General features: G+C 46.5%; 2 protein-coding genes across 2 annotated transcripts; both read right to left on the reverse strand.

The window, feature by feature from the left end:
* Positions 1 to 454: 454 nt before the first annotated feature.
* Positions 455 to 3,552, reverse strand: LOC136489016 (uncharacterized). Its single transcript, XM_066485767.1, has 9 exons — positions 3,412 to 3,552; positions 3,188 to 3,312; positions 3,021 to 3,077; positions 2,666 to 2,782; positions 2,431 to 2,550; positions 2,163 to 2,304; positions 1,874 to 2,050; positions 1,011 to 1,780; positions 455 to 926 (listed from the first exon to the last, which is right to left on the reverse strand). The coding sequence occupies exons 1-9, from the start codon at positions 3,550 to 3,552 to the stop codon at positions 455 to 457; spliced, it is 2,121 nt and encodes a 706-aa protein (XP_066341864.1).
* Positions 3,553 to 4,265: 713 nt separating this feature from the next.
* On the reverse strand, positions 4,266 to 17,069 carry LOC136489017 (uncharacterized). Its single transcript, XM_066485768.1, has 5 exons — positions 17,037 to 17,069; positions 9,522 to 9,776; positions 6,522 to 6,587; positions 5,294 to 5,462; positions 4,266 to 5,194 (listed from the first exon to the last, which is right to left on the reverse strand). The coding sequence occupies exons 1-5, from the start codon at positions 17,067 to 17,069 to the stop codon at positions 4,833 to 4,835; spliced, it is 885 nt and encodes a 294-aa protein (XP_066341865.1). The 3' UTR covers positions 4,266 to 4,832.
* Between the last annotated feature and the right edge of the window lie 6,889 nt (positions 17,070 to 23,958).

A 23,958-nucleotide genomic window follows, 5' to 3' on the forward strand; every position in this document is an offset into this window, starting at 1 on the left:
AATAATTATTTGTAGTAAAAAGCAGTAACATCTCACAATGGAACTTTTGCTTATATTACAACAAGATCTTTTTGAATGATTACATAATTGTAGAAAAGATTGGTACATTCCAAATGGAACTTTTGCTTTATATATTACAGCAATGGCAGTTGCAGGCCTTCATGCCGTCCATCCGAGCCACCGTGAAGTCATGCACCTCATGGACCAAAATGCCACTACAAAACAGGTGTGGTATAGCTGCATCCCTGTCGGAATGAACCATGGGAGAGGGAGACACGGTAGCTGCATCCCCCGTCGGAATGAAACATGGAAGTGAACTAGGTCAGGGAGATTTTTCACTTTGCAAATGGACTTCAAGAAAGAGCTTAACAACATATTTCTTTCACATTGCAATAAAAAAATCTGAAATCATGACTGAGGCTAGTTTATCAGACTATCCTCGGTCATGATTATACTAGGACATGACGACTAGGAAGGCCAACAAAAACAAAATCTCCACCAAAGTCCGGTCAAGGGACGGCAACGTTGGAACGCCGCGTGAGGCAGCGCCGCTGGACGGTGGCCCTTCTAGGCGAATGTAGTCATACATGACCCCGGCGACCATGGCCGGACCTTCCGGTCCTTGCTGTGTGATGAGTTCTAGGCCAATGGTGTTGTCGCCTTGGCGCAGCAGGTGGCCCCCGACCGCGAACTCGAGGCTCCGCTGCATGCCGTGTATCCCGTGGCGCGTGATCGCGTTGTCGTCCCCCATGTCGGGCGTCGTAAACACCCCGCCTCTCCTCGCATCCCCGTTCACTTGCACCTGCAATCTGCACATTTCAGAAGATGCGAGGGCGATCCGCAGCGTGTAGTCGCCGTCTGCCACGACGCGGTCCAGATTGAACCGTATCTGCCATGTTGTTGGCACGGCAACCTGGCCTACCTTTCTGCACATCAACATATATAGTTACCATTACCAAAGTTGGTTTGTGTTTTACTTTTTTTACAGTAATATAATGCGGCATTATTACCTTGTGAAGTGTGCAAAGAACCAGTCCTTGGACTCGTTGCTTTCACCGACCGTGAAGACGAGATCCTTGTCCGGGTACAAGTCGGCGTACCTCTCCCACAGACCGTACTGCCGGTACCTGTCTCGGTCGTCGACGAAGACCCTGTTGACGTACTTGGGGTCCGGGTCCGGGACGTAGAACTCCGCCGCCGTCCGGTCGGGGACGCCGATCTCCCACAGCGTCGGGCCGGACCTCGGGGGCTCGAACACAAGGTCACCGACGGCGACGGCACGACCTGGCGCTACGGTCAGCGGCGAGCCGTCGTAGCGGCGGTAGTCTCCAAGAACCCCCGGAACAAACGCGTACAGATCGTACACTCCTACCCTGACGTTGGCGATGCTGAACGTGCCGTCGGACGCGGCCCTCGTCCAGAACTGGTAGCCCTTGCTTTCCGTCGCCCAGGAGCCCGGCTGCCCGGGCGAGGCCAGGCCGACGAAGGCCGCAGCAGCGGGCATGTCGTGCTTCTTGCTCAGGTGCTTGTCCCTGACCAACAGCCTCCCGGTAACGGATCCTCTCTCGGCTAACTTGGGGAAGTCCGGTGACGCCAGGAAGCCGTAGGGCCAGTTCGTCGCCTCCGCCTCCGCCTGCGCCTTGGCGTCCTCCCACAGGTCGGCTCTGCTGGGACCTGAGTTGAGGTAGATGAACACCGGGCCGAGGACCTTCTTCCACTCCTCGCCGTCGTCGATGTTGGGCACCATGTACTTGCCGACATAATGCGTCCCCATAAACATCTGATGGAAAGAAACCATTGTAAGATCCTACGAGCTTTTCAGTCTACTGATGGAGACTCCTTTGATTTGGATGGTGCTTTGGTGGTGGCTTACGGTGAGGGATGTGGGGCCAACGTGGGAGGTGAGCTCCCGCTTGAGAGGGCCGCCGCTCTTGAACTCGTTGCTGGGCGTGATGACCCAGAAACCAATTGGGTTTGGATCGCTGTCGCTAATCCATCCGTGAACAACGTTGTCCTTGTTATCCAGCGAGTACTGGTACTTGTCATCCACCTGCACATGAATCATGAATGGTTACGCTTGTCACACTTCCACCAAAATTTGGAGGTAATTTTGGTTTTCGAGTATGTTATCATTAGTTAAATTACTACTGTTTATATATTACCTCTCCTCGGAATTGGGGTTCCTTGGGGTCAACCAGCAGAACAGCCTCCTTGTAAGCCAGCGGAACAGCACGAGGTTCTTCTCTGTCCACCGCGCTGGGCATGTACCTCTGTATGTCGTCTGTGATAGCCATGTAATTGAACCTAGTAGCACAGATTTCACGTAGGCAACAGCTCAGCTTTCAGAGAATCGACGATGCAAAGCAGCAGAGCGATGATCAATTGTGTTCAAAAACTTAAAAGAGTGATGATGATGATGATGATACTCACTTTGCCGTGTTAAGCTTGAAGACGAGCCGAGCCTCCGTGATGTTGAGAGCAGGGTAGGCCCTGTCATGCTCAAAGATGGCATAGCAGTAGAACCCAGAGCTACCTCTCAGCATCACAAGCCTGAACCAGTGGTCTTAGCAAACTCCGGATCGAGATAGTTTGTACTATTTCAGATGAGGAAACAGTATCTAAAACAAGAAGTTACAAAAACGGAACAACATGAAGAATTTGGCACCTCTTGTCGATGTTTAGCCGAATGCTATTTTGATGTGATGGGTTATACGTACTCCTGAAAGAAAGCTCCACTTGATCTTCACTCGAGGACACTACGTTGAACTCTGTACTATCCAACCTGTATGAGTGTAACCAGTAAACGCAATCGTTGCTGCAAATCACAGGATATACATGTGGAGTGGCTTTTTGACTCAAAGCAGAGCTGACAGATTGACACTTAGTACTCTAAGCTCTGTCATTTGCCTTAATTCTCCTATAGTCCCATTTGATGACATAATTCTATTAATTTCAGGATCAAGTTGCGAGTAATGCTTATGAGGTTGGCAGCAAGAATACAGAATCTAGCAATCACTCACGTGTTGTACTGTCCTGGGAGACCAGAGCCGGGATAGTTCCATACCGAATCCCAATACCTGCAAGGGAAGGGGCAAATTTCTGAATGGCAGAAAGGAGGGGGCAGGCAGATAAAAGAAGAGCCAGAAGCCCAGAGCACAACTGTAAGGTGGATGCACTCGTCAATTACCCTCCGGAGTCTCCGTCGCCGGCGTCGTACTCCAGCAGGTTGGGCTCGCCGCTGTAGCTGACACCGGTGATCCGGCCCTCCGGCGCCGACAGCGCCACCTGCACCGCGCCATTGTCCACGACCACCTGGAAACGAATCAATGGGCAACCAAACCAATCAATCATCGCGCCAGCAATAATGCCACGTCAGCTGTAAGCTCGCCTGCTAGCTCGTACGGTCGTTACCTGGCGCGGGTCGACGCGTAGCGTAACACCACGGGCGGCAGCTGCTGCTTGCGCCGAGACCCCGGCGAGCCGTGGCAGTAGCGACGCCGTGACGACGAGCAGGATGAGGAATGACCGAGCTTGAGCAGCGGCGGCCGCCATGTGCGAGTGCTATGCAGGAGTATACCTTGAAACGTATCTACGCGGCGCGCGGCGGCCCGAGCAGAACGATGAGCCTCGCCCTCGTCCATGTGAGCCTCGCTCACCGGATCGCTGCTGAGAGTCAAATACTCCACGACCACGTAACAGGTAGTAGCAGTGAGTGACTCTTGCCCTTCGGCAACGACAAGGAAGAAGCAGCAGGGTTGCGGTGCTCTGTTGCCAAGGAATCTCTCCTGCGGGAAGCCGAGGAAACGTATCGAGTTGTTGCCCCAGAGGAATGAGCACTACGAACTGCGATGTATTTTATTTTAGTTACTTGGATTGGAGAGTCACCTCGCGTAAATTTTGATACCAGTTTGTAACAAACAAGGCACCGTTTGTACCAATGTCCATGCCTACGGCTTAGCGCACTGTTGCGAAGCCGAAAGTCACAGATCTGGGAAAATTTTTTGAGCAAAAAGAACAAATAATCTGGAATATGAAGGATAAAAAAGGAGGCCTTCTATTGCCTGCTCGACCATTAGATAATTAGCTAGTGGTCACCATTTTATTTAATTTTTTTTAAATATAGAGATACGGCGCGCTTACCCAAGGTGCAGAGCGGCCGTCGATGGTCATGAGTTACGTTCAAATTCACTCTGTCGCCACATGTCCACTACATATCCACTTTGCGCGGCATGGCTCGGCACCGAACTGGCATCGTGCACCCACACATCTTTCAATAACCTTTTTGTTTCAGCTTGGAAAACAACCCCAAGCTGGTAGTAAAAGACAGCTGAACACAATTCCTAAGCTGAAACAAACAAGACCGAACCGTGACGTCACGTCTTCATTTGTATTGAATAGCATTGCAATGACAGGATAACGAAAAACATCAAAATCGCATCAGTAGACGGATCCCTCATCAGTCGTCACTCTACATTCTGGGTGGGTGCTCTGCTATCCAGAGTTTAATGACAGATTAGACCACCAGCTCATAACTCATTGGACAATGCAATGCTATGCCTTTATACATCACCCCATCTCTAGATTTGCTATCTGCTTTCCGATCTTATCACGGATCAACAACAGTGATGTACAATGAAGACATACTACCACATGAAACACCTGCGCAGCAGATTACCAAAACTGGCACCATTTGGGGCATGACAAAAAAATTACCAGCATGGCCAATTTAAAAGCCTGGCCACTCAAACCTACACCCGTCGTAAGTGGTTAATGCAAAACTGAGCTCTCGAAGAGCATGATGTTAGGCGGCGTTCCTAGCCGACCTCCTCAGCCTATGATCGTGCCGGGTTCTTGTATGGTGGAAGGACATGGTACCTCTTTACATGATATTTCCTTGACCTGCAGTACGACACGAGGCGCCTCTCGTCCACCTCCCCAGTGTTCGACAACCCGACGCCATACTCCAGTAGCCTCCTGACATCTCTGGGAATGGGGCTTTGACACTGACCGTCCCACCAAGCAGGAGGGAGGAGCGGGGTCAAGGCGCACTGGTGCGGCTGGTGCCGACAGCTTAGAGGACCAGCGTATCTGTTCCAGATATGGCCCCAACAAACCTGCGTTGAGAGCCCCTCGACCAGCAAGTTACTGTGGACGCTGCTTAGGAAGGTGAAGTTGGTGCCTGAAGGCTCTCGACCTTATTATACAAGAAAAGGGTAGGCTAATTTAGGTTGAGGGTTCAAGACTGGACTAAATGCAAAATGCGACGACGTGTTTAAAGACAAGCCATATGTACCATGTCTGTTTGCCGCAGCCAATGCTGCAATGAGCTGTGCGTAGGTGGTGCCCACACGACGATGTGCTCCAGTGACAACTGCGTATCTGGCCTGTGCAGCTACAAAGAAATCAACAAACGCCACCCACCTTGGAGCTGATCCCCAGTCTCTTGATCGAAAATCCAAAGGCTTGCACAAAAAAAAAAGGGTCTTGAGTTCAGGGAACAAGATGTGAAACCAGATAGATGCAAAAGTATCCACAGAAATACCACAAATGCCATAAGTTGCCCGTTGTTGATCAAACAAACGTAGTGACAACTTGTGTTCTTAGACTAAAACAAAATCTTATATTAATGAATAGTGCCATACTGTTATCTTTATGATCAGGATGGTTTTGAACTGTAAGTAGAACATTTACCACGACATCCACAGTTTAAGGTTGCCTCAGGCACCTCTTGCAGGTAATGCACATATGCCAATCCTACCATTGGCAAAGGAATACTGCATTATATGTTTTCTAAAGCAGGTAAATCGCTTAAAAAGATAACAAATGTTATGTTGTGTACTTGTGGTTCTATGCATGAGCTATTCCCTCCGTCCTAAAATATAAGGCATTGAAGCATTCAAAATTTGTCCAAATTATAAGGTATTCTAGGTGAATTAACTCCCCCAAAGCACCAATCACATACGTACCTGCCATTAATGTCTACCACCATGCTCAAAATATGGTAAGCACAAGATCTCTCTATAGTTAAAACAGGGCTACATGTGTCATTTGTTTTACCTCATAATTTTGTCCTAGAATTGCTAGGATGTTGTAAGAACTGTATATACACATATGGATTGTAACAATTCCACATGTGTATGGAAGAATGCTTCAAAATAGAAAACACGAAATATAGACATGAGAACAAAACAAAGAAAGAAGATCCTCAAGAAAGCAGCACAGGATAAAATATGCACAAGATGACAAGAAATCTGGAAGCAACTTAATTGAAAAAATTGCCAAAATTGGAGAGCCAGCTCCACACTAGCAAAATAGAGTTGTGCATTACTAACATAGCAACTTTAGGAAATATGCATATTTGTTTTGTTTTTTTTCATTTCCTGATATAAACTGTAATGCCCTTCACACAAATCTAGCATAAAATGTTACTCCTAAAGATTGCAATAAGGTTCAGAAATAAGAAAGCTGTAGAGGAAACAGTAACAGTTATGGGGCTATGAGATGATGAGAGTGAATAATACCTTATCATTTCCAACTATCTCTAGACCAGAAGTCTTGGCAAGCAACTTGTAATCAAAATAAAGAACCTGAAAACAATTGCAGAATGAACATCCAACTTTCTAATACAACAACAACAACAAAGCTTTTATGTCCCAAACAAGTTGGGGTAGGCTAGAGTTGAAACCCAGCAGAAGCAATCAAGGTTCAGGCACGTGAATAGCTGTTTTCCAAACACTCCTATCTAAGGCTAAGTCTTTGGGTATATTCCATCCTTTCAAGTCTCCTTTTATTGCTTCTACCCAAGTCAACTTCGGTCTTCCTCTGCCTCTCTTCACGTTACTATCCTGGCTTAGGATTCCACTACGCACCGGTGCCTCTGGAGATCTCCGTTGAACATGTCCAAACCATCAAACATCCAGCATTTGTGAAGGAGATAAAGTCAGACATCAGTGAGTTTGCAGAGGTTAGCTGCTAGATTGAATTGAATACTACAGGGTGAACTTAGCACCATATTTCAAGCACCATAGAGATTGATTAATATTTCCAGAAAAACATAATCAATCTCTATGGTGCTTGAAATATGGTGCTAAGTTCACCCTGTAGTATTCAATTCAATCTAGCAGCTAACCTCTGCAAACTCACTGATGTCTGACTTTATCTCCTTCACAAATGCTGGTGTGTCTGAGACCAATGCCACCAGAGGTGTACCCTTGATATAGCTAATCTGTAGGGCTCTCTTAATACAAAGAACTGCAGCTTTTCTTGCTCGGACTGGCCTAGAGTAATAATAGGAGCTAATCTTCAACTTTTCAAAACATATGATGTAGAAGAGACAGTGTTCTAAAACATAGGCGTGTAGCCAACTATCGCCTGATTAGCTCTTTAGATCGCCAGATATGTTGTACAACACTAAGTGTTGCTAACAGATTATCTGCATGATACATGTGGTGGACATTCTGAAACTGAAAGATATTGAGTAAATATTGAAATTGACTATTACCGATTCAAACTTAAGTTTGAAGATTATATTACAGAAATAAAAGATATATGCAAAGCTATCTTAGGTCACATTAACAATTTCGGCTACAAAGAAGCATTTTCAGTGACTACTGATGAACGAGATAAGTAAGCAGGTGAAATTGCATGATATCCATATTCTACTATACTGCACTTTTCCTTTTTGAACTGATGGGACAATCTATATAGTTAATGTTAGAATGTATATGCGCCGTGCGGACTTGGATCACCGACACCATCACCGACGCCCTCGCCTGAAAGGAATAGAGATTGTGTGGAATATTGGATTGGATTGATCGACTGTTCTCCACGTTCCAGGGGGCGGCGCCCCTTTGGCCGCTGCCGCTGCCGCCCCCCTGGACCTACCAGGCCCAGCAGCCAGCGGTGGCTGCCCAGCAGCCGGCAAACCACCACCTATTAAGTTGCATGGACCGACCAGTTCAACCCAAAAGCTTAAGCTGATGGGGAGAGGCGGGCAATTCACTTATATTACAACACTCCCCCTCACGTGGAGGCTCCATCAGGCCTCAGATGTAACAGAACCGACCAATTATACGAAATTAAGTAAGGAATATCATCCGCCAGAGCAGACGATTTAGCAAACTTAAGCCCGTATAACCCGGTAGTCCGTGAAATCACGAAGGATTTCAAACCAACTTCCATTCCAGCCAAGATCATAATAAGTTTAGCGATCACCATCACAAATTACATAAAAGTTCGCAATCTCAGATACATCAGAGTTTCAACATAGTTATTACAAAACCAGTTCGAATAAAAGTAGCGGAAGTCATTTGTTCAAACCACACACACTCACGCGGAGTTTAAATATAGTGCCAGCGAATGATCATCTCCAACAAAAGCATCAGACGAGACGTAAGGAATGACCATGCCCATGGTCCTAAGCATCACCCATCGCAGGATACAGGCAGTTGATACAGTAGCCGTAATATATCTGCCCATCTGCAACAAGTGGGAATAAAACCCTGAGTACGAGAAGGTACTCAGCTAGACTTACCCGACATAACCGAAAATAAGTGACACCAAGGATTATGAAGGGCTTTATAGTAGGGTAGCTGACTCATTTGCAAAAAGAAGCATTTTTAGCATTCCAAGAACCTTTCTAAAAGCATTATTGCCAAGTTAATTATTATTAACCTGTCGACTAGATTTGCACCTATAATAGAGTAAACATGTGATTAAGTAGGTAATGATAACCAATGATCACTAACAACTTCCATACTGTCAAATTCATTATAACTGTCCAAGTGTTTCATAAACATTTACTACGATGAAGTAACTCAAGTCAAGTGCTCACTATCCAGGAGCGATGGCGATTCGAATCGATTCCTAACCAGCTGGTGATTTATTCATTACACAAACCTCACTCACCTGCTAAAGTGAGATATTGATCACCGAGTCAACTTTTCAGGAATCTCGAGTTTGCCAGAAACCACATGTACCCGAGGGCCGACCGACTGTACTTTGGTCTTATCATCCCGCCCCCGTGTCCTACCACACCTGCTCCGGCACAGTGCGTTGCGGGCAATCTACTCGGCCCAAAAAATCTTCCAGCTTCGCGGTCGGAAGGTACTTTATCCGGCCAGCTAAATGTAAGGCATGCGTTCAACATGACTCGAGGCCCAACAACGGTCGGTCCTTAATCGACATAGACGGAAAGCACTACAGTCCAAAACTCTGCAAGTCTCCGTCCGGTCTCAACTTCATTTAACACTTAGTTATACCATGACTTCATAGTCACCCAAGCAGATCCAGGTAACCACCTATAGCTCGCAGGTGACAGGGAATCACCCGACTTCTACCGGTCTAAGCCAGCTAAGCATTGACTCGACTGCGGATACCAGGGTAACAAGGATATAGTATAACAAAGGTAAACAAGGTATAATGCAGCAACGGTTGCAAACAACTCCCGAACGTAATGCATCAATTAAAGTAAAGCATTTAATTAATAATTGCAAACCGGAAGAAAATGCTCCGGGGCTTGCCTCTCTCGAAGGAGCTCGGGCGGTGATCGGGGCACTCCGGAAGTTCCTCAACGTCCTCCTCGTCGGCTTCGGGCACTTCCTGCGGCTGCACCTCGAACTGCTCCTCGGGCTCCTCGGGTATGACGACTGGGTTCTCGGTTTGCGATCCTGTATGATGCAATGTGCGTAAGTGCTTATGCAATCGGTGCATCGGATGAGATGAATACAATGGATATGTTTGAATGCAAGGTAGTCAACATCATCCAAGAAAATATACTACAAGCACATGTCATCTACTGCATTCTCTTCTACTACTAATATATTAAGTCAACACATCTTATTAAATGCTTCAAAGATACACCAAAGCTTTACTACTTTCTTAAACACACATAAAACAACCCTTAATTAAACCCTAATTAATAATAGGTTTGAATAGCAACCTCTATTTTTCTTACTTAGAAAAATCTTAGAAAATTACAATAGCACACTACTACCCTAAGTAGTCTACCATCAGATTTTCATGGTGTTTGAATGAGTGGGTTAGCCTACACAAAAATAACAAGCTATGGCATGATTATGAACATGAAAATACTTTGTACTGTGAAAAGTGTCAAACAACAGAGTTAGTATTTTTCCTATGTTCTTCATAACATACAACTACTGTACAAAAATTATCACATGCATGTTTTATACAAAGTTTGCTCTTTAGCTAAAATAACAAAATTCAGCCATTATAGGCACTTGCACTACACCTCAAAATTTTTCTACAGCACAAGCATGACACATATTTTTCCTAGGAAATACATGACATAAGAAGATTAACAAACTTGGAATCATATTTTTCTGAAGCCTATAGATTTTTCTACACATTTTTCAAGTTATCAGCAATATACATGATTAAATAAAGTTCTACCAAAAAGTATCTCAAAAATGACATGCAATAATTTTCCCAAGTAGATCTGGTGATAAGAAACCTAGAAAAATTTATTTCAACAGATTTGGAGCCAAAATGAGTACACAACCATTTTCTAAAGCATTTAAACAGAATTCTGAAAATCATTTCTTAAACCCTTTTAAAAATCAGCTGACAAAACTGCTGGGTGCACCCGGTGCTGCACACCCAGAGGGGCTGCCATGCGGGACCCGCGGTCAAGCCGGACCCACGCATCAGCCGGAGCCAAGGCAGGGCCGCCGTTGACCGGCCGGCTCTCGCCGACGGCCTGGTCCCCGGCGAAACGGAGGGCACCAACGTGCTCTCCATGGTAAACCGCGTCAGCTAGGGGTGAATAGGGAGGGGCGGTGCAGGGGAGAGAGGCTCGGCGACGGCAATGGCGGCGCGGCGGCGCGGGTCGTCGCCGGTGGAGCATCTCCGGCCACGGCATGGTGAAAGGAGGCGCTCGGGAGACTCAATGTCGTCGTGCGGTGCTTGTGCGCGCGAAGTAAAGGCGAGAAGAGGAGCGGAAAGGGGGAATCCACGGGAGCGGAGCTCACCAGCAAGCTCAGCCGTGCTCCGGCGAGCAATTACCAAGGACGGGATACTTACCACGGCGAAGTAGCGAGAGCACGGGGTGCGCGGGGTGATGGCGGAGCTTTAGGCGAGACGGAGTGGTCGCCGGCGAGCTGTGATGGCCGGGCGAGCGAGCTCCGGCAAGGCGCGGCGCGCGGTGGCGATGGCGGGCGCGCGCGTTGCTGCTGTCCGAGAGAGAGACGAAGGGAGGAGCAGGAAATGCGATGCTGGGCGAGCTCTGCGGTAGCTTAAGCAGTGGCCAGCAGTGCCAAAGCTGCCGCGGCGCGTGGACGCGGTGTCAGGCCGCCGTCGACGGGTGGCGCCACGCGGCGGGCAAGCCCTGACGTGGTCGGGGGCGTGGCGCGGCGACGGGCGCTGCGCGCGGCGCTGGGCTGGGCCGAGCGAGGCGAGGCGCGCGAGCGGCGGGCGCTGCCGGGCCGACTCGCGAGGTGGGCTGGCGCGTTGGGCGGGCGAGGCGCGCGGCTGGCGGGGACGCGGGCCAGGCCGGCTTCGGCCGTGGGCCGGAAACGAGGCGGCGGCCCGCGAATGAGAAAAATCCTTTTTCAAATATATTTTCAAGGAATTTTTAAATGTCATCTTTCAAATATTATTTTGAGCAAGAAAATGACATCTTTTGAAAATGTACCAAAAATGAAAGTTGACTAGAATTTAATTCTCTACAACTTTGCTGTTATGACCAAAGCCAAATTCTTTCTAGATTTTGAATTATAAATTCAAAGTCAATGTTTAACTCCAAACCCTAATTTTTGGGAAATTACTTTTGAAGCCAAATTTTTAATTAGTTTGAATACAAACCTTGCTACAAAAATTGAACTATACATTGCTAGATGATTTACAATGATAGCCAAACAAGTTCTACTAACCTAGCAAGCAAAAATTCAGGGCAAAACAATTCTAACCAAGGTATGCAACATTCAGGTTTCACACATGTTTCAAATGTTTCGAAACAATGTTTCAGTTGTTATTTACATGATTAGGCATGTGTGATTAGAATGCTTGATGATGCATGATATGCATGATTTGCAGTGCCTAAATGCAGGCATAACACCGGGGTGTTATAGCCCTCCCCCCCTTATAAAAATCTCGTCCCGAGATTTGAGTTACGAACCATTTGTTATAAAATTCTTCATAAGCTTTTTGCAGATACTCTCCTGTTTTCCAAGTTGCATCTCCCTCATCATGATGATCCCACTGTATCTTGTATGTTTTCACCACACTATTCCGAGTAGCACGTTCCTTAGTGTCTAACACCCGGACTGGTTGTTCACGATATACCAAATCTGATTTGAGTTGGATACCTCGAGGTTCTATTCTTTCCTCTGGAACACGCAAACATTTCTTGAGATGTGATACATGGAAAACTGAGAAAATGGTGCTCATTGTCTCAGGTAACTCTAACTTGTAGGCTACCGGACCTCTTCGTTCCAAGATCTTGTATGGTCCTACGAATCTCGCGGCAAGCTTTCTTCGGATTCCAAACCTTTTCTTCTTCATTGGCGTGACTTTCAGATAAACATAGTCACCAACTTCAAACATAAGGGATCTCCTTCTTCTGTCTGCATAGTTTTTCTGACGTGATTGGGCCGTTTTCATATTCTGCTGAATAATATGAACTTTCTTCTCAGCTTCTTCTACAAAGTCAATGCCATAATACCTTTTATCTCCAGGCTCGAACCAATTCAATGGTGTTCTACATTTTCTGCCATATAAAGCTTCGAAGGGAGCCATCTTGATGCTTTCTTGATAACTATTATTATAAGAAAACTCAGCTAACGGTAACCATGACTCCCATGATCCCTTAGAAGACAATACACAGGCTCTTAACATATCCTCCAAAACAGCATTTACTCGTTCAGTCTGACCATCCGTCTGAGGATGATAAGCGGTACTACGAATCAAACTAGTTCCTAAGCCTTTGTGTAAATGTTCCCAAAAGTGAGCCGTGAACTGTGAGCCTCTATCAGATACTATGGTCTTTGGTATACCATGCAACCTCACAATTTCTGCGATATACTTCTCGGCATATTGAGGTGGTCGATAAGTTGTCTTGACCGGTCGGAAATGAGCGGTCTTAGTAAGACGATCCACAATTACCCAAATCGAATCATGTCCTTTTTGAGTAGTGGGCAAACCTGTGATAAAATCCATACTGATATCGTCCCACTTTCAACTAGGGATTGATAAGGGTTGCAACATACCGGCAGGCTTTATGTGAATTGCTTTCACTCGACAACATGTGTCACATCTGACAACATATGCTGTAATTTCTTTCTTCATTTTGGTCCACCAATAACGAGATCTTAGTTCTTGATACATCTTACTACTTCCGGGATGGATAGATAGCTTAGAAAGGTGAGCTTCATCCATGAGTTTATTCCTAAGCTCTCGATCTTTGGGAACTACAAGACGGTCGTCAAACCACAACACGCCCTGTTCATCCACTTTAAAGTGCTGAGACGACTTTTCTTTGATTTTCTCTTTGATATGGAATATTCCCTTGTCGGTTTTCTGGCCTTCTATTATCTTACTCTCCAAAGAGCAACTAATCTGAATACTATGTAACATAGCAGGATGCATTAGATCGAACCCATCTTCAAGTAATGGCTGCACATTCAAGTAATGTGACTTTCTGCTCAAAGCATCTACCACTACATTGGCTTTTCCATGATGATATTGTACATTCAAGTTGTAATCCTTGATCAATTCCAACCATCTGCGCTGTCTCATGTTTAACTCTGGTTGGGTAAAGATATACTTAAGACTCTTGTGATCCATGAAAATATTGCACACATTACCAAGTAGGTAATGTCTCCAAATTTTTAGGGCGTGCACAACTGCAGCAAGTTCAAGATCATGTGTTGGATAGTTGACCTCGTGTTTTCTCAATTGACGTGATACATAAGCAATGACTCTCCTTTCTTGCATAAGAACACATCCTAATCCAGTTTTCGATGCGTCGCAAAACACATCAAAGGGTTTCTCGATATCTGGTTGTGCTAGAACAGGAGCAGTGGTCAACAGTTTCCACAAAGTGTGGAAAGCTGCTTCACACTCCTCTGTCCACACAAACTTGTGATCCTTCTGTAGGAGGCTTGTCATCGGTTTGGCGATCTTCGAGAAATCTGGTATAAAGCGACGGTAATAACCGGCTAGTCCTAAGAAACTTCTAACCTCAAGAACTGTGGTCGGTGTTTTCCAATTCATAACTTCTTACACCTTACTTGGATCGACTGAAACTCCATTCTCTGACAGAATGTGACCAAGGAAAGGAACTTCCTTCAACCAGAATTCGCATTTGCTAAACTTAGCATACAGTTGATGATCCCTCAGTCTGGTCAAGATAGTTCTCAGATGCTCTTCGTGATCTTTCTCGTTCTCGGAGTACATCAGAATGTCATCGATGAACACTACCACAAACTTATCCAATTCTGGCATGAAAAATGTATTCATCAAAAACATAAAGTATGCAGGAGCATTTGTCAAGCCAAAAGACATGACAAGATACTCATACAACCCGTATCTGGTGGAAAATGCAGTTTTCGGTATATCCTGTGGCCTAATCTTGATCTGATGATAACCGGATCTCAAATCTATTTTTGAGAACACCTTGGCCTTGAATATTTGGTCAAACAGAACATCAATATGTGGCAAGGGATATTTATTCTTGATGGTCACAGCGTTGAGTGGCCTGTAATCTACGCACATTCTCAATGTGCCCTCTTTCTTCTTCACAAATAAGATGGGACATCCCCATTCAGACTTGCTTGGTCGTATAAACTCCTTTTTTGATAATTCTTCTAATTGCTTCTTCAGCTCAGCTAACTCATCTGGAGGCATCCGATAGGGTCTCCTTAAAATCGGAGCTGTTCCGGGGACTAGCTCAATTCCAAACTCAATCTCCCTATCTGGCAGAAGACCAGGTAGCTCATCCGGGAATACATCCGAGAATTCACACACTACCGGAATCTGATGAATAGGAATGACTGCCGTAGCACATGTAACACTTATTAGGTCTGTTCTCTGAGGCAATGGTACTTGGAAAGTACCCTCACCCAGGGGATCCTTAAGGGTAAGTACTCGACTTCCAGTATCTATGACTGCTCCCCAATTCTTCATCCAATTAATCCCTATAATGACATCCAAGACTAACCCAGGCATAACTATCAAGTTCACTCGGAACTTTCGGCTACCTAATTCAAGGGTTGCCCCTCGAACCATCTGGTTGGTCAAAACATCAGCCCCTGCTGAACTTATACGGTACCCATAACCCAATTTTGTGTATAGTTGTTTATGTTTCTGTACAAATGCTTGACTCATAAAAGAATGCGATGATCCAGAATCAAATAGAACAACTGCAGGGTTTTTGTTGACAGGAAACTTACCAGCAGTGACGGGCTCTCCCTCTGGAATTTCGTCCACTGTCATACTATGCACTCTAGCATTATAAGTCTGCTGTTTCTTCTTGGGCGGGTACGGACAAAACCTCGAGAAATGGCCGGGTTGATCACAGTTATAGCAGAGTCCTCTCACTGTCCCGGCAGACCCCACAGCTCCCTTGGAACTGCCTTGTACCGCTGTTGCGGCTGCTTTGTTGGGCTGTACTGCTATCTTGTACGGCTTCTGAGGTCCACGGAAATTCTGACTTCTTGGTTGAGGCGGCCGGAACCTAGCGCCAGGTGCCGATGGGCGATATGGAGGACGACCTCCCATAGGTGCTCTAACTTGGGACAGACCACCTTCAAAGGCTCTCTTACGTATCTTGGCTGCGGTGTTGGCGTTGTTATTCTTCTCCTGCTTCAGGCAGTCGCTGATGAAGTCGTTGAATCTGACGCGGTTGTTGGTACCAACATGCTTCATCATTTTTGGATTGAGACCCCTCTTAAAACTGGCTATTCTTTTAGTATCTGTGTCAACCATGTCGGGAGCATAGCGACACAAGTTGTTGAAGGCATGCAGGTATTGCGTCACGGTTTTGGTGCCCTGGTTCAATGCCAGAAACTCTCCCAACTTCATTTCGGTCAGCCCGGGTAAAATATATACTCCACGAAAGGCCTCAGCAAACTCTCTCCAAGTAATCTAAGCATTTGGAGGGAAGGTGGTGCGATGGTGCTTCCACCACATTCCTGCCGGTCCTTGCAATTGAAGTGCAGCATACTCTATTTTTAGAACCTCAGTCATCCTCAACACACGGAATTTATCTTCTATCGTATTGATCCATTCCTCAGCATCAAGTGGCTCTATTGCTTCCTTGAACACTGGCGGCCTGCTGTCCATGAAATCTTTGAAGCTGCTATATTGGTTCACTCCCATGCCACCACCTTGATTGTTACCACGTTGAACGTTGTTGACGATGGTGCGCAGAAAATCTTCCATGTTTTTCTGGGATTGTTCCGCATTGCGCTGACTCCCGAGCAGCTGTGCAAGGAACATCTCGGGGGTAAACGGGGGAGGAGGTGGCAAATGTGGTTCATGGGGAGGTTCATTGTTGTTATCGTGGTTTCCACCACCACCACCACCACCGGTCCCCGCACCGTTAGCACCAGGCTCAGCGGCCTCATACGTGGTTCGGCGAGTGTTTGTCATCTGCATATTTCAGCAACAAGTAATGATTGAGTGAAGCTGTAATAATTGCGAGTGAAGGACAAATTATGCCGTACTGAATTTACTAGAGAGAATAAATTCATGCAATAAAACAGAGGCACAACAATCGCATCCCAATTAAAACAACAGCACTTAATCGAATTACTTCAACGGTAAACATCGCGTCCATACAATCAAATTGTCAGCATACATATACTGGACTTTTATGTGTTCAGATATCACATTTGAAAATCTAGTTCCAACCACATGCCAAGTCTCATACGTTCGAAGCAACATACAATAGGTTACATGCCAACAAAAGAAAGGTCATCGCGACAGGACCTAGATACTAGCGCAAGGCAACTAGCCTACTCCTCGGGGCCATTGTCGGGATCGAAGACGTCACCATCGCCTCCAGGTGAAACTACAGGCTCGTCCTCGTTGTCGTCGTCGATGTCCATGCCAGCGGCGTTCGGTGGAGCATATGGGCCAACCCCATTATAGAGCGCGTGAAACTCCTCGTGCAGGTTGCCGTTGTATTCCTCTAGCTCATCGACTCTCTGCAGCAAAAGGTTTCTTGCGTTCCAGGCTTCATTCCTTTCCTGAACCAACTGTCCAATCATGCGGTCTGCATTGTTATTGGCTTGAGTCAACGTATGCACCCGCTGCATAGCTCTATCACCTCTCTCAGCCGCCTGATCTCGCTGTAAGTTCATATCAGCCAACTGCTCCTGCAAGCTAGCTATAGCACGTGCCTGTCTCTTCTTTTGCTTTTTCCCTTTTAGCTTATCCTCAATACGCAAGCCAGTCAAAGTCCAGTAGGTACTCTCGAGACCCTCATATGCTCTGATGGCGGCAAACATAGCACTCATTGCCTGGTTGTCGCTAGCCTGTCCTTCAGCTAGACCTCTAACCAATGCACTTCCCTAAGGCTGAACCCAAATGGCATCACGAGGATCATCCCTAGGAAAAGTGCCAGCTAGAGCTGCTGCAAGCTCACTGGGAAATCTGCTCATAATGTCCCTGATGACACGGAAGGCTGCTCCCTCTGCACCCTCAGCTGGAGTGCGACCCTCAAACTCCAAATGCCAACCATCCCAATCTGGAGCATCACCGAGAGCAGGAATCGTGATCTCCACCACTGCGAGTCCATCCTCTGCTAACTGGCTCTCATTCCAAGAGTACACCGGCTCTTGACCCTCTGGGTATCCCACATCATGGAGCACTCTCCAAAGCAAGGTCGGCATGCCAAACTCGCTCAAGAAGGTGTCCGTGGTGCGGTGCTCCCTCAGGGTCAACGGACGTCGAGGTGCTCTTCCTCCGGTGGACTTACGGGCGGTCTGCTTCGTGCGGGCCATCTGTAGCAAAAGTTCTCTGATTACCTCGTGGAAACATATTTTAGGTGATACAACATTTATCAAAATTAGATAATCAATTTATAAGGGGAGGAATGCATGAGATGAATGAAATGCACAAGTAACATGATGTATGTACGTGCCGTACGTTCTCACAAACTTAGGAATTAATAATTTCTAACGACGAATTTGGTGGCATACAAACGATCTCTCAAATACATAGCTAATACGTTCTACACGATAGCGTTGTTATGTACCTGCAGAAGATTCATTTCAGCCCAATTCCCAATGAATGCATAAAAGCAGTAAATTTTTATCTACACGTTCTACACGAATCCCCAGATACGTGTACAACGGTAGTAACTACCCGAACCATCGTCCTATTAACGGCATCGCCTCCACAGACGGAAGACCCATACATGAGATACCTTTGTAAAACATGCGTAGAACATGTAATTACTCCAGCATCATATAAGCATTCACCCTAGATCGGCGGTGTATCCGATCATGCTCTCACAACTCACACTTACCGAGGCGTAGAGGCAATTGATCCATACATTACCACTCAAACAAGTGGCACTCATACCATAGCACGCCGTATGAGCGACGAAAGAGAAATATGATGCAAGAACCCCAAGTCAGTACTTAATTAAGCCACCTAAAGTCCTTAACTGGGCATAAGGATATGACCACTGGCACATTTGGAAATCACGTTTTTCAAATGCCTTTTTGTTTTAAATACACTTGTGGACAGTAACACGCTAAACCATGCTCTGATACCAGCTGTAACAGAACCGACCAATTATACGAAATTAAGTAAGGAATATCATCCGCCAGAGCAGACGATTTAGCAAACTTAAGCCCGTATAACCCGGTAGTGCGTGAAATCATGAAGGATTTCAAACCAACTTCCATTCCAGCCAAGATCGTAATAAGTTTAGCGGTCACCATCACAAATTACATAAAAGTTCGCAATCTCAGATACATCAAAGTTTCAACATAGTTATTACAAAACCAGTTCGAATAAAAGTAGCGGAAGTCATGTGTTCAAACCACACACACTCACGCGGAGTTTAAATATAGTGCCAGCGAATGATCATCTCCAACAAAAGCATCAGACGAGACGTAAGGAATGACCATGCCCATGGTCCTAAGCATCACCCATCGCAGGATACAGGCAGTTGATACAGTAGCCGTAATACATCTGTCCATCTGCAACAAGTGGGAATAAAACCCTGAGTACGAGAAGGTACTCAGCTAGACTTACCCGACATAACCGAAAATAAGTGACACCAAGAATTATGAAGGGCTTTATAGTAAGGTAGCTGACTCATTTGCAAAAAGAAGCATTTTTAGCATTTCAAGAACCTTTCTAAAAGCATTATTGCCAAGTTAATTATTATTAACCTGTCGACTAGATTTGCACCTATACTAGAGTAAACATGTGATTAAGTAGGTAATGATAACCAATGATCACTAACAACTTCCATACTGTCAAATTCATTATAACTGTCCAAGTGTTCCATAAACATTTACTACGATGAAGTAACTCAAGTCAAGTGCTCACTATCCAGGAGCGATGGCGATTCGAATCGATTCCTAACCAGCTGGTGATTTATTCCTTACACAAACCTCACTCACCCGCTAAAGTGAGATATTGATCACCGAGTCAACTTTCCAGGAATCTCGAGTTTGCTAGGAACCACATGTACCCGGGGGCCGACCGACTACACTTTGGTCTTATCATCCCGTCCCCGTGTCCTACCACACCTGCTCCGGCACAGTGCGTTGCGGGCAATCTACTCGGCCCGAAAAATCTCCTAGCTTCGCGGTCGGAAGGTACTTTATCCGGCCAGCTAAATGTAAGGCATGCATTCAACATGACTCGAGGCCCAACAACGGTCGATCCTTAATCGACACAGACGGAAAGCACTACAGTCCAAAACTCTGCAAGTCTCCGTCCGGTCTCAACTTCATTTAACACTTAGTTATACCATGACTTCATAGTCACCCAAGCAGATCCAGGTAACCACCTATAGCTCGCAGGTGACAGTGAATCACCCGACTTCTACCGGTCTAAGCCAGCTAAGCATTGACTCGACTGTGGATACCAGGGTAACAAGGATATAGTATAACAAAGGTAAACAAGGTATAATGCAGCAACGGTTGCAAACAACTCCCGAACGTAATGCATCAATTAAAGTAAAGCATTTAATTAATAATTGCAAACCGGGAGAAAATGCTCCGGGGCTTAGCCTCTCTCGAAGGAGCTCAGGCGATGATCGGGGCACTCCGGAAGTTCCTCAACGTCCTCCTCGTCGGCTTCGGGCACTTCTTGCGGCTGCACCTCGAACTGCTCCTCAGGCTCCTCGGGTATGACGACTGGGTTCTCGGTTTGCGATCCTGTATGATGCAATGTGCGTAAGTGCTTATGCAATCGGTGCATCGGATGAGATGAATACAATGGATATGTTTGAATGCAAGGTAGTCAACATCATCCAAGAAAATATACTACAAGCACATGTCATCTACTGCATTCTCTTCTACTACTAATATATTAAGTCAACACATCTTATTAAATGCTTCAAAGATACACCAAAGCTTTACTACTTTCTTAAACACACATAAAACAACCCTTAATTAAACCCTAATTAATAATAGGTATGAATAGCAACCTCTATTTTTCTTCCTTAGAAAAATCTTAGAAAATTACAATAGCACACTACTACCCTAAGTAGTCTACCATCAGATTTTCATGGTGTTTGAATGAGTGGGTTAGCCTACACAAAAATAACAAGCTATGTCATGATTATGAACATGAAAATACTTTGTACTATGAAAAGTGTCAAACAACAGAGTTAGTATTTTTCCTATGTTCTTCATAACATACAAGTACTATACAAAAATTATCACATGCATGTTTTATACAAAGTTTGCTCTTTAGCTAAAATAACAAAATTCAGCCATTATAGGCACTTGCACTACACCTCAAAATTTTTCTACAGCACAAGCATGACACATATTTTTCCTAGGAAATACATGACATAAGAAGATTAACAAACTTGGAATCATATTTTTCTGAAGCCTATAGATTTTTCTACACATTTTTCAAGTTATCAGCAATATACATGATTAAATAAAGTTCTACCAAAAAGTATCTCAAAAATGACATGCAATAATTTTCCCAAGTAGATCTGGTGATAAGGAACCTAGAAAAATTTATTTCAACAGATTTGGAGCCAAAATGAGTACACAACCATTTTCTAAAGCATTTAAACAGAATTCTGAAAATCATTTCTTAAACCCTTTTAAAAATCAGCTGACAAAACTGCTGGGTGCACCCGGTGCTGCACACCCAGAGGGGCTGCCATGCGGGACCCACGGTCAAGCCGGACCCACGCGTCATCCGGAGCCAAGGCAGGGCCGCCGTTGACCGGCCGACTCTCGTCGACGGCGAGGTCCCCGGCGAAACGGAGGGCACCAACGTGCTCTCCATGGTAAACCGCGTCAGCTAGGGGTGAATAGGGAGGGGCGGTGCAGGGGAGAGAGGCTCGGCGACGGCAATGGCGGAGCGGCGGCGCGGGTCGTCGCCGGTGGAGCATCTCCGGCCACGGCATGGTGAAAGGAGGCGCTCGGGAGACTCAACGTCGCCGTGCGGTGCTTGTGCGCGCGAAGTAAAGGCGGGAAGAGGAGCGGAAAGGGGGAATCCACGGGAGCGGAGCTCACCAGCAAGCTCAGCCGTGCTCCGGCGAGCAATTACCAAGGACGGGATGCTTACCACGGCGAAGTAGCGAGAGCACGGGGTGCGCGGGGTGACGGCGGAGCTTTAGGCGAGACGGAGTGGTCACCGGCGAGCTGTGATGGCCGGGCGAGCGAGCTCCGGCAAGGCGCGGCGCGCGATGGCGATGGCGGGCGTGCGCGTTGCTGCTGTCCGAGAGATAGACGAAGGGAGGAGGAGGAAATGCGATGCCGGGCGAGCTCTGCGGTAGCTTAAGCAGTGGCCAGCAGTGCCGGAGCTGCCGCGGCGCGTGGATGCGGTGTCAGGCCGCCGTCAACGGGTGGCGCCACGCGGCGGGCAAGCCCTGACGCGGTCGGGGGCGTGGCGCGGCGACGGGCGCTGCGCGTGGCGCTGGGCTGGGCCGAGCGAGGCGAGGCGCGCGAGCGGCGGGTGCTGCTGGGCCGACTCGCGAGGTGGGCTGGCGCGTTGGGCGGGCGAGGTGCGCGGCTGGCGGGGACGCGGGCCAGGCCGGCTTCGGCCGTGGGCCGGAAACGAGGCGGCGGTCCGCGAATGAGAAAAATCCTTTTTCAAATATATTTTCAAGGAATTTTTAAATGTCATCTTTCAAATATTATTTTGAGCAAGAAAATGACATCTTTTGAAAATGTACCAAAAATGAAAGTTGACTAGAATTTAATTCTCTACAACTTTGCTGTTATGACCAAAGTCAAATTCTTTCTAGATTTTGAATTATAAATTCAAAGTCAATGTTTAACTCCAAACCCTAATTTTTGGGAAATTACTTTTGAAGCCAAATTTTGAATTAATTTGAATACAAACCTTGCTCCAAAAATTGAACTAAACATTGCTAGATGATTTACAATAGCAGCCAAACATGTTTTACTAACCTAGCAAGCAAAACCAGAGCAAAACAACTCTAAAAAGTATATGCAACATTCATGTTTCACGAGCATGTTCATATGTTTCGAAACAGTGTTTCAATTGTTATTTATATGATTAGGCATGTATGATTAGGATGCTTGATGATGCATGATATGTATGATTTGCAGTGCCTAAATGCTGGCATAACACTGGGGTGTTACAGCATCCGCGTGCAATTGCGCCATGGCCGTCCGCATCCGCGAGCAGGTGAGCCATGGCTGTCAGCGAGGAGGTGCTCCGCCGCCTCTACCTCCGTCGCATCCATGAGCAGGTGTGCCATGGCCGTCTGCGAGCTGTTCCGTACGAGCTCGCAGGAAGGGCAGGCGGTGCGCCTCGCCAGAGGGGAGGCGGGCGGGCGGGAGGCCGCTCTCGCGGGGGGAAACGGTCTTGCTCGCGGTTTCGTATGAACGCGGGTTGGAATCAGTCGGATGGGGCTGTGGCCAACACGAATGGGATCCGGGTGGGAGTTTTGGGTGCCACCCTAAATTAGAGGCTCTAGCAGTAGAGGTTTTGCTGGAGCTATGTTTTAGAGGTCTTGCTTGAGCTATGTTTTTTTGTGTGTGCATCTATATTTAAGCTGTTTAGTTCGTGAAATGAAAATTTTTAGATATCATATCGGATGTTTCGGGGATGTCGGAAGAGGTTTTCGGATACTAATAAAAAAACGAATTACATAGCTCGTCTGGAAACTGCGAGACGAATTTATTAAGCATAATTAATCCATCATTGGCGCATGTTAGTTACTGTATCACTTATGGCTAATCATGGACTAATTAGTCTTAAAACATTCGTCTCGCGATTTCCAACCAAATTGTGCAATTAGTTTTTTTTCGTCTATATTTAATACTCCATGCATGTGCCGTAAGATTCGATATGATAGTTTGGAATAAAAATTTTTATGAACTAAACCAGGCCTTAGCTACGGGGGCTCAAGTAAGGACGCGAGTTGCTGTAAACGCATCATAAAACACAACCCCCATACCAAACTTCATCGGCTGTAACAAAACGGCCTCCTTTACAGGTCATTGTAGCAGCTGCTGCTACAGTGAGAGGGTTGCAGCCGCACGGGAAACTCGAAACTACAGCGCATCCGTCGTGCCGAGCTGGGGCTGGGCCGCGGCGCGAGCACTGGCAGTGGCAGCGGTGCCCCACGCGCCTGCCTGCCCGCCTCGTCGATGCGGCAGCTGGGCAATCGGCGGCGCACAGGAACACATACAGGAGGAGCTCTGCTCTGGGATTGGGACACGGCGTTGGTGAGATTCAAGTGCTCCAGCCTGTTGCAACTTGTTGACCACCAACATTTTCGGCACTGATCACCCACGGCCCTGTTTCACG

Source organism: Miscanthus floridulus, chromosome 10 (assembly GCF_019320115.1).
Source record: "Miscanthus floridulus cultivar M001 chromosome 10, ASM1932011v1, whole genome shotgun sequence".
Lineage (NCBI taxonomy): Eukaryota > Viridiplantae > Streptophyta > Magnoliopsida > Poales > Poaceae > Miscanthus > Miscanthus floridulus.